We start from the raw sequence: 17,404 nt of genomic DNA, 5'->3' as shown, positions 1-17,404 counted from the left end.
TGTTGTTGTTTGCTGCAGACCATGTCCAAGTCCCTAAAGAAGTTGGTGGAGGAGAGCCGGGAGAAGAACCAGCCCGAAGTGGACATGAGTGACCGGGGCATCTCCAACATGCTGGATGTCAACGGCCTGTGTGAGTTTTCGGGCAGGACCCTCCCGTGGATGAGCTGCAAGGGTTTCTAAGTTTGCCAAGTCACTGTTAGTCCTGCTGAGAGAGATTATAATGGTTTAGACCCCAGTCTCTGCTTGTAAGCATCACTTCTCAGGGGCTTCGCGCAGAGGGTTTGCAGGTGTGTTTGTTCCTTTCCACCTGGAAAGCGATCCTGAGAGTCCACGATGAGAATTACACAGACAGCTGTGCCTCATCGGTTGTCTCTGCTTTATGGCACTGGAGTGGATTTTCCACAGTTTAATAGCCACTTTATTTTTTAATTGAGAATTAATTTTGAGTCTTTCCGTCTCCTAATACAGTCTTTGTCCATGAACAGATGACACACACGAGTTGCATCATTAATAAGCATTCTTGTGCCTGGAGCATTTTAAGCATTTCTTGAATCTTTACTTTCTTTTGAGTGTTTATTCTAACTTGGCTCAGGCTTTTGTTACCTCCTCATGCTGTGGTGAAATCCTCCTAACTTGCCCTTCAGTTTCACTGCGCAGTTTAATCACTGGATCACTTTCAGTGTTATTTTCCTGTAAACTACCCCTCCGCCGGTCTATAGTATTATCCTCTCTCTTAAAATCAGGGATTGCAAATTCACATGCCTTCAAGTGAGGGCGGTCATGAACTCCGTAATACGTATGCCACCTGAAGGGGCCAGCTGCTGCACCTGCTTCTCAGACACGTGTCACCATAGGAATGTTGGCCCAGTGTGCTAGATTATTTTCTTAAAGGAGCCAAGATTCTATGCTTTTATATTTTTATTTTTTAGTTTTTGAGATGGAGTCTCACTCTGTCACCCAGGCTGGAGTGCAGTGGTGCGATCTCGGCTCACTGCAACCTGTGCCTTCCAGGTTCAAGCAATTATCCTGCTTCAGCCTCTGGAGGAGCTGGGATTACAGGCACATGACACCATACCTGGCTACTTTTTTGTATTTTTAGTAGAGATGGGGTTTTGCCATTTTGGCCAGGCTGGTCTCAAACTCCTGACTGCTGGAACTCCTTGTGATCCACCTGCCTTGGCCTCCCAAAGTGCTGGGATTATAGGCATGAGCCACTGCGCCCGACCTGATTCTATACTTTTATATGAAATTTGCTAAGTTTTAGTTGTTGGCTACTAATTCCAACATTTGAAAAACCTGTGATGAGTGAAAGCACTTCTTCAGGCTGACATGGCTTGGGTTTAAACCCTCTCCACATTTCTCCAGGTTTGTTGGGGTGGCGTTCAAGGCCTTTCTGAATCTGAACACAACCTTATCCTTCCATGCAGTTGGCATTCCAGTCACTTGGAACCTATTGCCCTTCCTGGATGAGAGTCTACTCGTTCAGCTCTTGGTGCCTTTGCGAATTCTGTTTTCTCTCTTTCTCACTCTTTTGCACCTGAAATTCTTTTACTTCTAAGAGTCTGCTAGACATCACCACCTGTGTTAAATCTCCCTTTGCACCAAGCTAACATAGCCACTCCCTCTTCTGTGAAGGTGGATGTGTGCCTTGCTTTGTGACTCCTGTTACATAGGATTGTAATGATTTTTTTTTTTTGAGACGGAGTTTCGCTCTTGTTACCCAGGCTGGAGTGCAATGGCACGATCTCGGCTCACCGCAACCTCCGCCTCCTGGGTTCAGGCAATTCTCCTGCCTCAGCCTCCTGAGTAGCTGGGATTACAGGCACGCACCACCATGCCCAGCTAATTTTTTGTATTGTTAGTGGAGATTTCACCATGGGGTTTCACCATGTTGACCAGGATGGTCTCGATCTGTTGACCTCATGATCCACCAGCCTCAGCCTCCCAAAGTGCTGGGATTACAGGCCACCGTGCCCGGCCCCCCCCCTTTTTTTTTTTTTTTTTAGACAGTGTGGCTTTGTCACCAGGCTGGAGTGCAGTGGTGTGATCCTGGCTCACTGCAACCTCTACCTCCTGGGTTCGAGTGATTCTCCTTCCTCAGCCTCCTGAGTAGCTGGGACTACAGGTGTGCGTCACCACACCCAGCTAGTTTTTGTATTTTTAGTAGAGACAGGGTTTCACCATGTTGGCTAGGGTGGTCTCTATCTCTCAACCTTGTGATCCGACCGCCTCAGCCTCCCAAAGTGAGCCACAGGCCTGGCCATGATTTTGTTTTTTTAATCTAGAAGTCTCTCTTCTCCACTGGGACATTGGGAAGACAAAAGCTGTGCAATATTCATGGTTTATAATAGTGCCTGGAGCACAGTAGATTGAGCACAAAAATAGTTGAGGAATGACAAAAATGAAAGAATGATGGGTTAGGCCCATGAGTGTGTGAGATCAGGTCCAGGATGTGACAAGTGAGAAGAAGGGAGGTGAAAGGTGACGGATACCCAGTTAGGTGTGGAGAGAATGGTAGAGTCAGGTTTACTGTGAATCCATGGTTTTGACGGGGACAGAGATCGGAGTTGATGCTATTGCTACGTCTTGGCAGAAGGAAAAGGGAGGAAACGTAGATGATTTGCATTTTGTGGCCTTAATGAAAATATGTGCCATTCAACTTTGTGTACTGTTTAGCCTCTCAGCCTTGGTGTGTGTTGGTCTCTTGCGTTCCATAAGGGTCCTTGCTGTCAGCAACAGAGCAGATGTCTCTGGAACTGAGGATCTGGGTGTGCCCCTTGCTGCCCCTGCCTGGCTCTGCCATGATCATGGTCATTACTGGGGGCACTGTTGATAGGAGGAGAAAGAGAAGGGGATGCCTGGTACAGTGTGAGTCTTGGCCCCACAGCCTTGCTCCCGCCAGCACCTGCTCTCACCATGTAGGAGAGAGAGGCTGCTTTCAGCAGAGGAGCTTTTATACCCTTCGGCTTTTGAAGAGACTTTATGTAATATTTATAAATGGGCAGAGTGGCTTAGCTATTTCGGTTTGGCTCCGTTATCTCTTTGAAGCCTTGGCTTTTATTAAGGAAGAAAAGATAGCCACTTGCTTCCTGAAAAAGTACGTTTCCAGTATAACATTGGGTGGTAAAAAGCAAGATCATTCTAAAATTTTCCTAAAGAAGTAGCTAACGAAGAATAACAGTACTTTTTTGGGAAGTTGGGTGGAAGTGAATTTGGAGATTTCCATAGTCCACCTTCTCTGGCTTCTGTATCATTGACCCAAGGCTGCTTTCTGCAAACTCCCTGACCGCGGGACTCCTTGGAGGCTAGAGAGTTCCAGAATCCTCTTTTGAGCCTCCACCAGGACTCAGTTCTCAGGAGTGCATACACAGTGTCACCATGCTTAATATATGCAAGTATTAAAATAGTTCACATGGCTACCTTAGTATAAGAATTTTTGTTTTCTGCAAACAGGCTCTTGCTGTGACACCCAGGCTGGAGTGCAGTGGTGCAATCACGGCTCACTGCAGCCTCAACCTCCCAGGCTCAAGTGATCCTCCCACCTCAGCCTCCCGAGTAGCTGGGACTATAGGTACACATCACCATGCTTGGCAATAGAGATGGGGTATTGCTACGCTGCCCAGGCTGGCCTCAAAACTCCTGGGCTCAGGGAGTCCTCCCATCTTGGCCTCCCAAAGTGCTGGCATTACAGATGTGAGCCACCGCACCCAACCTCCATGTTCCTTTACTGACAAAATTTTAGCTGTAACCAGGAAGTTTCATATATCAGTATCCAGAATAAGCCCAAGGAGCACTTAACTTGCATGTACAGAGAATGGTTTTCTTGCATTTCAAGCTTTCCCTTCGTTATTCTTACTTTGTTTAATTTCCCAAAAGGTGAGAGTTAAGCTTTGAAGTTAACAGTCAGGTTTTGTACGAGGCATATGAGAGCCTGTCTCTCTTCTTGGGAGCGTTATGTCTTATAACGCAGCACTTCCTTAGGGGCAGCAAATTACCTCTGAAAGATGTTTTGAGGAGTGTAGGTACCAAGAGCTTTCTGTTGGGGAAACGTCTTTGGCTGGAGACAGATATTAGGCCGGTTCTGCAGTTTTCTAGCAGCTCAGCAGATTCTAGAAATGCTCATTTCTGACCAGGAGAGGCAGAGGGGTACAGAGCATATGAGGGAACTTGGATACGGATAGATGTAGGTTCAAATTCTGCTGCTTAGTACAGTGTGACCTTAGAGAAGCTACTTAGCCTCTCTGAGCCTCAAGTTCCTTATCGAATGGTACCCTAAGTAACCATTTCATAGGACTGGCTTAATGGTTCACCTTAAATGCAATAATACATTTTAAATGTTAGTTATTAACTAGTTAGTGTTAGATGCAATAATGCACATTAAATGTTAACTATTAGTGTGAATATCCAGATATAGGCCCCTATACCTCAGACATACCCAGTTCCAACATAGTCAGTGGCTTGAACCAAGAATTTCGCTTTGATAATTAGACTGGATAGGGCATTTGTATCAGGTGTTGGAATTTTTTCTGTGGCTTATTAGAACCTGTAGTGTTTGGCGCTTTTACCTAGGGTTCTAATTGATTTAGATAGCTGTTTATTTAAAATTTATCCTAATCTATTTTCCATCATTTTGTTTTAACATGGCATGCAGTTTGCACACACATTCTCCATAAAGCTTCCGGGAAGACAAGTGTGGGCAATAGAGCAAGACTCCATCTCAACAAAAGATTAAACAATTGGCTAAGGGTGGTATGCAAGCCTGTGGTCCCAGCTGTCAGGAAGGCTGTGGTGGGAGGATTGCTTAAGGCCAGGAGTTTGAGTCTGCAATGAGCTGTGATTCTGTCACTGGGTGACAGGCGACAGACAGAATAAGACCTGTCTCTTTAAAAAAAAAAAAAAAAAAAGAAAGCTGCAAAGCATAATCGTAATGCTGCTGATTTTATTCTTTTTATTAAAGAGATTTCACTGTGGAAACTAAAGCAGCAACTGTCTTCAGCTGGTTGATAAAGTTGATTTTTTTTTTTTTTTGAAGGGCCCTATAATCAGCTTCCATTTCCATAGAGACAGAATCCCAGCTGAAGCCAGTGGAACTTCCTTTTCATTTCTCTCTTTTTTTTTTGAGACAGAGTCTCATTCTGCTGCCCAGGCTGGAGTGCAGTGGTGCAATCTCGGCTCACTGCAACCTCTGCCTCCCAGGTTCAAGTAATTCTCCTGCCTCAGCCTCCTGAGTAGCTGGGATTACAGGCATGCACCACTGCACCTGGCAATTTTTGTCTTTTTAGTAGAGATGGAATTTCACCATGTTGGCCAGGACAGTATAGATCCACCCACCTTGGCCTCCCAAAGTGTTGGGATTATAGGCATGGACCACTGTGCCTGGCCTCATTCATTTGTTTCCTGATTTTTTAATCTCTTCGGGTTTATTGCCCTCTCTGGGTGGTCAAGCCTTTATGTTTTTTTTTTTTTCCCCAGGTTAGACTAAAATATTTTTCAGATAAAGCTTTAAAAAGAAAACAACCTGCTTTCAAGGGAGTGGTCTTTCTAAAGGACCAGGCAAAATAATAGACAAATATGATCATGGGTTATCTGGAGAGCTATGTCAGAAGCCTTGTTAAACCTGGAACACGTGCTATCCGTACAGACCGTCTTTGGGGAAAGATAAAGCAGCTGGGGAGGACCTGTAATTTTAGTTGTAATCTTTATTCACACCATCTATGGTTTTTTGTTTGTTTCTTTTGAGATGGAGTCTTGCTCTGTCGCCCAGGCTGCACGATCTCAGCTCACCATAGCCTCCACCTCTTGCGTTCAAGCAATTCTCCTGCCTCAGCCTCCTGAGTAGCTGGGATTACAGGCATGTGCCACCTTGCCCAGCTAACTTTTGTGTTTTTAGTAGAGACGGGGTTTCACCATGTTGACCAGGCTGGTCTCGAAGTCCTGATTGCAAGTGATCTGCCCACTTCACTCAGAATTCCTGACCTCAAGTCATCTGCCCGCCTCGGCCTCCCAGAGTGCTGGGATTCCAGGTGTGAGTCACCATGTCCCGCCTCACAGTCAGTTATGTTTTCACTCCTCCAGGTTGTGTGTATGTGCCCACCTTTGTGTTTTTAAACATGCTGCATCTTGGCCTGGGAAGCCCTTTTCCCATTTCTCTCTCTAGCTAGCCCTTGCCCTCTTGTCAGTGCTTGTTGAAAGAAGGAAGGATTTATCTATTCACATGACTACATTGCATGTCACCTCCTCCAGGAAGCCCCTCAAGTATACTCAGTTTTGACCCACCGTCCCATCCAACCTAGCTGAAGAGTCTCTCTACTGGGCGTTGTGCTTGGGAAAAGTTTACTGAAGGAAGAATGTTACTGCTTTTAATTAAGAAACCCAGGTTAGCTAAGATAGAAAATGTAGCTCTGGAGAGAGAGCATGTACTCTGTCTCCTTCCTGCAGGCTTCTCTGCAGTTTTTGGAGGGAAGCAGTTTCCAGCTATCAGGAACAAGATGGAACTGACAACTTCTGTTTTTGATTGGAGGGTAGGGTTAAAACTGGAAATGTTTCATTGAAACAAAAGTTATAACCCGTTTGATACAACTGAACCAGTAATGTCATTTGACTGTTTTTCAGTCCTGTGACATACTGACACCCAGTGGCCACGGCGGCTTTTTTGTAAGCATCTTTTTTGTGTGTTACTAGCTGTGTAACCTTGGGCAAGTTGCTTTACCTCTCTGTGCCTCAGGTGCCTCATCTATAAAATGGGAATAATAAGAGCACCTTAGAGGGCCGCTGTGAGTTATTACCTAGAAGGGCCTCGTGTACCACCTGGTACCTATAGGTCTTAATAATGCTCGCTATTCTTAGTATAGGCACGCCTCACTTGATGGGTTCTGTTACGAGAAATGCATAATAAGATTTTGTCCTTGTGTGATCATCACAGCATGTCCCTACACACACCTAGATGGTGTAGCCTACTATACACATGGGCTAGATGGTGTGCTTGTCACTGAGGCTTTTAGGCTACAAACTTGCTCAGCATGGGACTGTACTGAATACCATAGGGAATTGTAACACAGTGGTGAGTATTTATGTCTTTAATTCTAGAAAAGTGCAGTAAAAATACAGAACATTATTGTAGTCTCATGGGACCACTGACATATTTGTGGTCCTTGTTGGTTTGTTTTTTGGGACAAGGTCTCACTGTGCTGCCCAGGCTGGGCAACAGTGGCGTGATCTTGCCTCACCGTAGCCTCGGCTTCCTGGGTTCAAGTGATCTTCCCACCTCAGTCTCCCAAGTAACTTACATTACGGGCACATGCTACCACTCCCAGCTGATTTTTGTAATTTTCATAGGACGGGGTTTTGCCGTGTCTCCTAGGCTGGTCTTGAACTCCTGGACTCAAGCAATCTGCCTGCTCCAGCCTCCCAGGTGGTCCATTGTAGAGTGTAATGTCATTAAGTGGTGCGTGAATTTTTTTTTTTGAGATGGAGTCTTGCTCTGGCTCTGTCGCCAGGCTAGAATGCAGTGGCACAATCTTGGCTCACTGCAACCCCCACCTCCTGGTTTCAAGTGATTCTCCTGTCTGAACCTCCCGAGTAGCTGAGACTACAGGTGCCTGCCACCACTCCCAGCTAATTTTTGTATTTTTAGTAGAGATGGGGTTTCACCATGTTGGCCAGGATTGTCTTGATCTCGACCTCTTGATCCGCCCACCTCGGCCTCCCAAAGTGCTGGGATTACAGGCGTGAGCCACCACGCCCAGTTGGTGCATGACTGTTTTAAAAACTGGTTTATCTTTGATGGTAACAAATGCAAAACAGTATCTCTTTATTTCCTGGAAATCTGGGTGATGGTGCTTCTCAGTAGCCTTTGCCCACGTGTCTCATGGTCTCATTGTACCAGCACACCTGTTGCCCGATTCCTCACCTGATTCAGAATTCCCAGAAGTTGGGTGTGTGGGCCCAGCGTGCTGGGGTCAGGAAGAACAGCCATGGCCACACACTGGTGAGTTCGGAGCTGTGGCTAGCACAGGCAGTGGCTGGGGAACAGCAGCAGGGTTTTCACTGAGGTGGTACTTGTGGCCGAGGCTGTGTTGAAAATGACAGACATGCCTTGAAAACTGGGCATTTTTCTTCCACTAATAAATAAGATACTAGATCAATAACTGTTTATTGAATGTATGTTTTATGTTGGGCATTATGCAAGCAGAGTCCGTTTGGGAGTTGAAATTGAATTTTATCATTTTTTTTTTTAAGGTTTTTATTTTTGAGAAACAGTCTTACTCTGTTTCCCAGGCTGGAGTTCAGTGGTGTCATCTTGGCTCACTGCAACCTCCACCTCCCTCGTTCAAGCGATTCTCCTGCCTCTGCCTCCCAAGTAGTTGGGATTAGAGGCACCCACCACCATGCCAGCTACTTTTTGTATTTTTAGTAGGGACGGGGTTTTGCCATGTTGGCCAGGCTCTTCTCCAACTCCTGACCTCAAGTGATCCTCCTGCCTCGGCCTCCCAAATGGCTGGGGTTACGGGCATGAGCATTGTGCCCGGCCTTTTATTGAATTTTAAAATTATCTAGTGATAAATTGTTTTTTGCTCTGTTAAGATGACTGTAAGGTATTCATTAGATGTGAAATAGTTTTATTTTCACCATAAGAAACCATAACACCCCCTGCTTTGCCCCATAACCACTGCTACAATTGATATGGTGATAATTGAAAACCATACCCTATGTTATTTGTTCATAAATTCACATGAACCTGGTTGAAAGAAAACCATCTAGACACGGGATCCACTGTTACCGAGAAAAGGCTGGAGTGACTTTCTGTAATGCTGCATAAAGCCCTCTTGCTGCTTTAAATAGCAAGTTTGTGGAGGTGGGCTAATTTTTTATTTTATTATTAACATTCTTTTTTGAGACAGATTTTGCTCTTGTTGCCCAGGCTGGAGTTCAGTGGCCCGATCTCAGCTCACTGCAACCTCCGCCTCCTGGGTTCAAGTGATTCTTCAGCCTCAGCCTACCGAGTAGCTGGGATTACAGGCGTGCGCCACCATGCCCAGCTAATTTTGTATATTTTTAGTAGAGATGTGGTTTCTCCATGTTGGTCAGCCTGGTCTTGAACTCCCAGCCTCGGTGATCTGCCCGCCTCAGCCTCCCAAAATCCTGTGATTACAGGCGTGAGCCACCGCGCCCAGCCAATTTTTTATTTTTATTATACTTTAAGTTCTGGGGTACATGTGCAGATCGTGTAGGGTTTTTACATAGGTATATATATGCCATGATGGTTGGAGATACATATATGGAGGTATACATATGCCATCCATCCCCACATCATCTACATTAGGTATTTCTCCTGATGTTAGCCCTCCCTAATCCCCCACCCCCTACTATCCTCCCTAGCCTCCCAACCCTGCAACAGGCCCCAGTATGTGATGTTCCTCTCCCTGTGTCCATGTGTTCTCATTGTTCAACGCCCACTTTTGCCAAAAGATAATGTAAAAATATGGCCAAGAAGCAGTTGGTCTATTTCAAGTGTGTGACCAGCAGGGGTCAGTGTTGAGCCTCTGCGTGCTGCTCACGGGAGAGACTGGACACAGCCATCTCATCTCTCTCTTCAGGGACCTTTGCTGCCTCTACACTTCTTCCACCTTCTGTTGTCGGGTTCTTTCTTTGGAAAAAGAGATGGAATCGTAATGACATTTCATCTGTGTAGCTCACAGTGAGAAATCTCACGTATGTCACAGCCACAGCATCTGAGGTTGGCGTGTTTCACAGCTGCCTTGTGTGCAGCCTCGGAGTAGAGAAGGGCTGATCAGAGTATGTTTCTAATCAAAGGAGATGGAATTTTCAGTGTCCCCATCGAGCAGATTGCATCAGTGTGTGCTGCTTAATGATGTAAAACAGTATTTCAGGTTTGAGGTGCTGGCAAAGCCCAAAAGGCTAATAATAGGATTAACAGTATCTTCTTTATTAATTTCCCAGGGCTACAAAACAAAATACCATGGGCTCAGTGGTTTCAGTAACAGAAATGTATTTCCCGCAGTCCTGGAGGCTGGAAGTTCAAGAACATGGCATCAGCAGGGCTGCTGCTCCTGAGGCCTCTCTCCTGGGCTTGCAGACGGCTGCCTTCTTGCTGAGTCCTCCTGTGCTGGTTCCTTTGCATCCCTGGTGTCACAGTGTGTTCAGTTTCCTCTGCTCATAAGGACGACAGTCATTTGGGTGAAGGGTCCACCTTAAGGCCCTTATTTTAAATTAATGACTTCTTTAAAGGCCCTGTCTCCAAATATAGTCACATGTTGAGGTATCCGGATTGGGCTTCAACATGTGAATTTTGGGGAGACATAGTTCAGCCCATAACATCTAGATTGGAGGTTCTCAAGTGACACAGACCCACGTGCCTGTGCTGCAGTAAGAGCTTCTCACACTCCTAACATCCCTCTTTGGTTCACCTGATAATCGTCAGCATTTTATAGATGAGAAAGTAGAGCACTCTCCAGATTAAGTCCCCAGTGTCACTCAGGCAGTGGTGAAAATGGAGTTCACTCTTTTTTTTTGAGATGGAGTTTTGTTCTTCTTGCTCAGGTTAGAGTGCAGTGGCGTGATCTCTGCTCACTGCAGCCTCTACCTGCCGGGTTCAAGTGATTCTCCTGCCTCAGCCTCCCAAGTAGCTGGGATTATAGGCACCTGCCACCCCGCCCAGCTACTTTTAGTATTTTTTTAGTAGAGACAGGGTTTCACCATGTTGGCCAGGCTGGTCTCCAACTCCTGGCCTCAGGTGATCTTCCTGTCTTGGCCTCCCAAAGTGTTGGGATTACTGGCATGAGCCTCCCAAAGTGTTGGGATTACTGGCATGAGCCTCCCAGAGTGTTGGGATTACTGGCATGAGCCTCCCAGAGTGTTGGGATTACTGGCATGAGCCTCCCAGAGTGTTGGGATTACTGGCATGAGCCTCCCAGAGTGCTGGGATTACTGGCATGAGCCTCCCAGAGTGCTGGGATTACTGGCATGAGCCTCCCAGAGTGCTGGGATTACTGGCATGAGCCTCCCGGAGTGTTGGGATTACTGGCATGAGCCTCCCAGAGTGCTGGGATTACTGGCATGAGCCGTGACAGGCCAGAGTTCACTCTTGAATGTATCTGAAAGCTTTGCTCTGTGATACTGTGCTGTGTTGTCTCCTAGTCCTGAAGGGCTCACCGGAGCCAGGCTTGGATGCCAAGGAGAGGTGACTTCAGGGCCTGCCTTACCTTAAGGCATTCATTTTTCAGAATTCTTTAAAACACTGTGTTAGGCAAATAAAATGTGTCATTGGGCTAGCCCTGCCAGCTTAGAAATTTGGGTGTACAGGATGGTTGTAGAGTGCCAGCTTGGAAATTTGGGTGTACGGGATGGTTGTAGAGTGCCAGCTTGGAAATTTGGGTGCACGGGATGGTTGTAGAGCGCCAGCTTGGAAATTTGGGTGCACGGGATGGTTGCGGAGCGCCAGCTTGGAAATTTGGGTGTACGGGATGGTTGTAGAGTGCCAGCTTGGAAATTTGGGTGTACAGGATGGTTGTAGAGTGCCAGCTTGGAAATTTGGGTGTACAGGATGGTTGTAGAGTGCCAGCTTGGAAATTTGGGTGTACGGGATGGTTGCAGAGCGCCAGCTTGGAAATTTGGGTGTACGGGATGGTTGTAGAGTGCCAGCTTGGAAATTTGGGTGTATGGGATGGTTGCGGAGCGCCAGCTTAGAAATTTGGGTGTATGGGATGGTTGCAGAGCTTTAACTGTTGAAGAAAACGTAAGCAGCAAGTTAATCTCCATCTGATCAATATTAGCAGAACCTTCCCCACCTTCTTTATGGTTTCTTGAAAAACTATTAATCTCAACAATGGAATGATTGGATGTGAGATCTTTTTATACCGTATATTAATTCATTTTCTTCTTAGAACATTAGCTGAAAACCTTACCAAGTGTGGTGCTGGAAGAGATGGTGTTGGGGAAATATAGGTTCATGTATCAAACAGAATAAACCTGAATTACGTCAAATGGTAGTTTTAGTTACAGTACCCAGAGTTCATAAAGATCCTTTTTATTTCATCTATTTCTCTGCATATCTATTAATTATTCCTTTGGACTCTGTGTAGCTTATAATTTTAAGGGTGATCCCAAATGAAAGGCACACATCAGAACAGGCAATGACTTGGAAGGACGCTTTGGTCTCTTAGGTTTTCAGGACGTAGTGCAGGCCAGAGAATGGTAATGTGGTTTGCAATCTCAGTATTTGAATGGTGGTTTCTATAACTTGATTTTCTTACCAGCTGTAAGTGAGGCTGGGTGCAGTGGCTCATGCCTGTAATCCCAGCCCTTTGGGAGGCTGAGGTGGGTGGATCACCTGAGGTCAGGAGTTCGAGACCAGCCTGGCCAACATGGCAAAACCCTGTCTCTACTAAAAGTACTAGAATTAGCTGGGTATGGTGGCACCTGTAATCCCAGCTACTCGGGAGGCTGAGGCAGGAGAATTACTTGAACCTGGGAGGTGGAGGCTGCAGTGAGCTAAGATCACACCATTGCACTCCAGCCTGCGTGATAAGAATGAGACTCTGTTTCAAAATAAATAGTGAAACAGCTGTAAATGCTTAAGTCTTCAGGCTGTGTCAGAGATACCCAAATAATTTATTATATGTATTCTGCAAAATTGTGCACCCTTATTTAGGAGGATAAAAATAGGTAATATGATTGAAATACCATGCCATCTCTGCATGGAATGTATTAATACATGCACACATTGACCTACCAGGCATTGTGCTAAGTCCTCTGTGTGGATCCGTCCTTCAAACCTCGCAATTCTATTATTGTTTTCATTATCTAGTTAACAGCTAAGAAAATGGATTTAGGAAGCTTTATTAACTTGCTCAGAGTCATCCAGATAATAAGTGGTAGAGCCCAGATTTGAACTCATACCAGCAGACTTCAGAAGCAATATTCTTAGCTTGTCCTGTTTGCCTTACTTGTTTCTGACAGTCATATGCACGTACCGTGTGGAGGAGATGAAGGTGAACTGCTGATTCAGCAAGTATGCTGAGATCTCGCCATGATGTTCGTTTTTTTTTTTTTTTTTTTTGAGACGGTGTTTCGCTCTTGTTACCCAGGCTAGAGTGCAATGGCGTGATCTCAGCTCACTGCAACCTCCGCCTCCTGGGTTCAAGCAATTCTCCTACCTTAGCCTCCCGAGTAGCTGGGACTATAGGCGTGCACCACCATGCCCAGCTAATTTTTGTATTTTTAGTAGAGACGGGGTTTCACCATGTTGACCAGGATGGTCTCGATCTCCTGAGCTCATGATCCACCCGCCTCGGCCTCCCAAAGTGCTGGGATTATAGGTGTGAGCCACTGTGCCCGGCCTTATTAACTAAAGTTTATAGCTAAACTCAGAGTTCTCTCTATATAGTACGGTTTTATGGCTTTTGACAAATTAATGTCATATATTCCCCATTACAGTGTCATATGGAACAGTTTCACTGCCCTAAAAATCCTCTCTGCTCTACCTCTTCATCTCCTCTCTCTCATTATTTACCTCCAAAATCCCAGACAACCGCTGATACATTACAGTTTGCCTTTGTCTCTAATTTTACCCTTTTCAGAATGTCTTACAGTTGGAATCATACAGTATATAGCCTCCTCCATGTCTGTCTGTGGTTTGATAGCTCATTTCTTTGTAGCAGTGAATAATACTCCATTGTCTGGATATGTCACAGATTGCTTATCCATTCACCTATTGGATGACATTTTGGCAGCTTCTGAATTTGGACAATTATGAATAAAGCTGGTATAAACCTTCTTGTGCAGATTTTTGTGTAGACAAGATTTCAACACACTTGGGTGAATACTTAGGAATGTGATTAGTGGATTATGTGATAAGACTATGTTTAGCTTTATGAGAAACTGTCAAACTGTCCTCTCATGTGGCTGTACCTTTTTGCATTCCACCAATAAAGAAAGAGATTTCCTGTTGCTCCACATCCTCACCAGCATTTGATAGTGTTGGTATTTTGGATTTTAGCCATTTTAGTGGGTATGCAGTGGTATCTCACTGTTGCCATTTGCAATTCCCTAATGACATATGATGCTGAGCATCTTTTCATATGCTTATTTGCCATATTTGTATCTTTTTGGTGAGATATCTGTTCAGACATTTTATGTACTTTTTAATTGGGTTTTTGTGGAGTTTTAAGTCTTTTTATATTTTAGGTACCAGTTCTTTATCAGATATGTGTGTTGCAAATATTTTCTTCTTGTCTGAGTTATTTCATTCCCTTAATGATAACTTACACAGAGCAGAAGTTTTTAATTATAATGAAGTCTCAGTTATCAAGTTTTTCTTTCATAAGTTGTGCCTTTGGTATTGTATCTAAGAGGTCATTGCCAAATCTCAAGTCAACTAGATTTTCTCCTTTGTTATATCTAGAAATTTTTAGAGCTTTGTGTTTTATATTAGGTCTGTGATTCATTCTGAGTTCATTTTCATGAAAGGTGTTAGGTCTTTGTCTACATTGAGTTTTATATGTATTGATGTCCATCTGTTTCAGCACTATTTGATGAAAAGTCTCTACTTTTCTCACTGAATTGCCTTTGCACTTTTGCCAAAGATTAGTTGATTATATTTGTGAGGTTCTATTTCTAGTCTGTTTGCTTCCAGTGATGTATTTGTCTTATTGTTTCACCAATACCACACTGTCTTTTTCCTATAACTAATACTACGTTTTGAAGTTGGGCAGTGTCAGTGCACCAGCTGAATTTTCTTTAATATTTTATTGGCTGTTCTGCCTTTCCATGTAAATGTTAGTATCAGTTTGTTGATACCCATAAACTTGCTGGTATTTTGACTAGAATTGGTATGTAGATCAACTTGGAAAGAACTGACATCATAACAATGTTGGGTCTTCCTATTCATGAACATGGGATATCTCACTGTTTATTTAGGTATTTGATTCCTTTCATACTAGTTTTGAAGCTTTTCTGATATAGATTTGGTACATATTTTGTTAGCTCTATGTCTAAATATTTGTTTAGCATTAATGTAAATGATGTGTTTTTAATTTAAATTTCTAGTTGTCTATATAGAAAAGCAATTGCCTTTGTATGTTCTATCCTGCAACTTTGCTGTAGTTATTAGTTTAAGTTCTTTTTTGTTGATTCTTTGGGATTTTCTATATAGACATCATATTATCTGTGGACAAGACAGTTTTAATTCATCCTTCCCAATCAGCATACATTTTGTTGCTTTTTCTTATCTTTCCGCATTAACTAGTACTTCCAATATGACTCTGGTTAGAAGTGGTAATAGGAGACATCCTCACCTTGTTCCCAGTCATAGTAGGAGAGCAACTCGTTCCTTACCATTGAGTATCATGTTAATTGTAGGGTTTTTGTAGATATTTTTTATTAAGTTGAGAACGTTTTCCTCTATTCCTAGTTTGCTAAGAGTTTTTAATCGGTGATGGAGTGTCCAGTGCTTTTTCTGCATCCGTAGATATAATTGTATGGATTTTCTTCTTTTGCCTGTTTGAAGTGATGGATTGCTTTTATTTTTGAATTTGATTCACCTTTGCATACCTGGAGTAAGTTCCATTTGGTCATTGTGTATACTCTTATTGTTTCTTTGTTTATTTTTTTGAGATGAAGTTTTGCTCTTGTTGCCCAGGCTGGAGTATAATGACACGATTTTGGCTTACTGTGACTTCAGCCTCCCAGATTGAAGCAATTCTGCCCCAGCCTCCTGAGTAGTTGGGATTACAGATGCGCGCCACCATGCCCAGCTAATTTTTTGTATTTTTAGTAGAGCCAGGGTTTCACCATGTTGGCCAGGCTGGTCTCAAACTCCTGACTTCAGGTAATCCACCCACCTTGGCCTTCAAAGTATAGGGATTACAGGCATGAGCCACCATGCCCAGCCTGTGTATACTTTAAATACATTTTTGAATTTATTTGCTAATGCTTTATTGAGGATTTTTGTGTCTATGCTCATGAGAGATACTGGTCTATAGTTCCTCCTTTTTTGTAATGTCTTTGGCTTAATGCTGGCCTCAGAATGAATTAGGAATTGTTCTCTTTGCTTCTGTTTTCTGAAAGGTATTGTAGAGAATTGGTATAATTTTTTTCTTAAATGTTTGGTAGAATTCATCACAAAACCCATCTGGGCATGGTCCTTTCTATTTTAGAAGGTTATTAATGTTAGTTTTTGATTCGATTTCTTTAATAGACATAGGTCTACTCAAATGATCTATTTCTCCCCGTGTGAGTTTTGGTAGATTGTCTTTCTAGCCGTTGGTCCATTTTATCTAAGTTACAACATTTTTGGACATAGAGTTGTTTATAATGTTACTGTATTATCCCTTAAACATCCATGAAGTCAGTAGTAATGGCCCTTCTTTCAATTGTTGTTATATTCTTTTTTTGGGGGGGTTAGCCTCCTTAGAGGATTACCAATTTTATTGACCTTTTCCAAAAACCAGCTTTTGGACTCAGATTTTCTCTATGGATTTCTCCTTTTAAGTATCACTGATTTCTGCCCTAATTTTTTATTAATTTTTTTCTGTTTACTTGTAGTTCGATTGATGCTCATTTTTCTTCTTTCCTAGGGTGGAAGTTTAGATTATTGATTTTTTTTTAGGTTGGTGCAGAAGTAATTGCTGTTTTGCCACTTTGCACCAACCTCATAGAACTTTCTTGTTTTGTGATACATGTAGTGAATGCTATATATTTCCTTTGGCATTGATTTTGCTATAGTTTACAAATTCTGGTAAGTAGTATTTTCAGTTTCATTTAATTAAATTTTAGTATCGCAGTGTCACCCAGGCTTTAGTACAGTGGTGTGATCTCGGTTCACTGCAGTTTCTGCCCCTCTTCTGCCTCAGCCTCCCGAGTAGCTGGGACTACAGGCACACACCACTACACACAGCTAATTTTTTTGTATTTTTAGTAGAGACAGGGTTTCACCATGTTGGCCAGGATGGTCTCAATCTTTCCACCTGCCTCGGCCTCCCAAAGTGCTGGGATTACAGGCATAAGCCACCATGCCCGGCCATTTCATTAAAATATTTTTAAACATTTTTTGAGATTTCTTTGACGTGTTATTTAGAAATACATTGTTAATGTCCAGATGTTTTGAGATTTTTCAGCTATCTTTCTGTTTGATTTCTAGCTTAATTTCAATGTGGACTGAGAGCATATATTGTACAGTTTCTGTTCTCTTAAGTTTAAGGGATGTTTAATGGCCCAGAATGTGGTCTATGTTGATGAATGTTCTGTGCAAGCTTCAGAAGAATGTGTATTTTTCTCTTGGATGAAGTAGTCTATAGATGTCAATTATAGCCAGTTGACTGATGGTGATGTTGTGCTTTTAACTCTGTCCTTACTGGTTTTCTGCCTGTCGGATCTATCAATTACT

The 17,404-nt window shown here is 43.4% G+C and overlaps 1 protein-coding gene across 2 annotated transcripts in view; it reads left to right on the top strand.

Moving 5' to 3' along the window:
* The window catches only part of RSU1 (Ras suppressor protein 1), a 236,593-nt gene that overhangs the window by 400 nt on the left and 218,789 nt on the right, over nucleotides 1-17,404 (top strand). For both annotated transcript variants that reach the window (XM_008999989.5, XM_002750065.6), the window contains exon 2: nucleotides 19-130. In XM_008999989.5, coding sequence (XP_008998237.1) covers nucleotides 22-130 — 109 coding nt within the window. In that variant the 5' untranslated portion in view covers nucleotides 19-21. The remainder of the gene's footprint in view (nucleotides 1-18; nucleotides 131-17,404) is intronic.

This window comes from Callithrix jacchus, chromosome 7, assembly GCF_049354715.1.
Source record: "Callithrix jacchus isolate 240 chromosome 7, calJac240_pri, whole genome shotgun sequence".
NCBI classification, from domain to species: Eukaryota; Metazoa; Chordata; class Mammalia; order Primates; family Cebidae; genus Callithrix; species Callithrix jacchus.
Note: the sequence above shows the minus strand (reverse complement) of the source record. Positions and strands in the feature narration are given on the sequence as shown.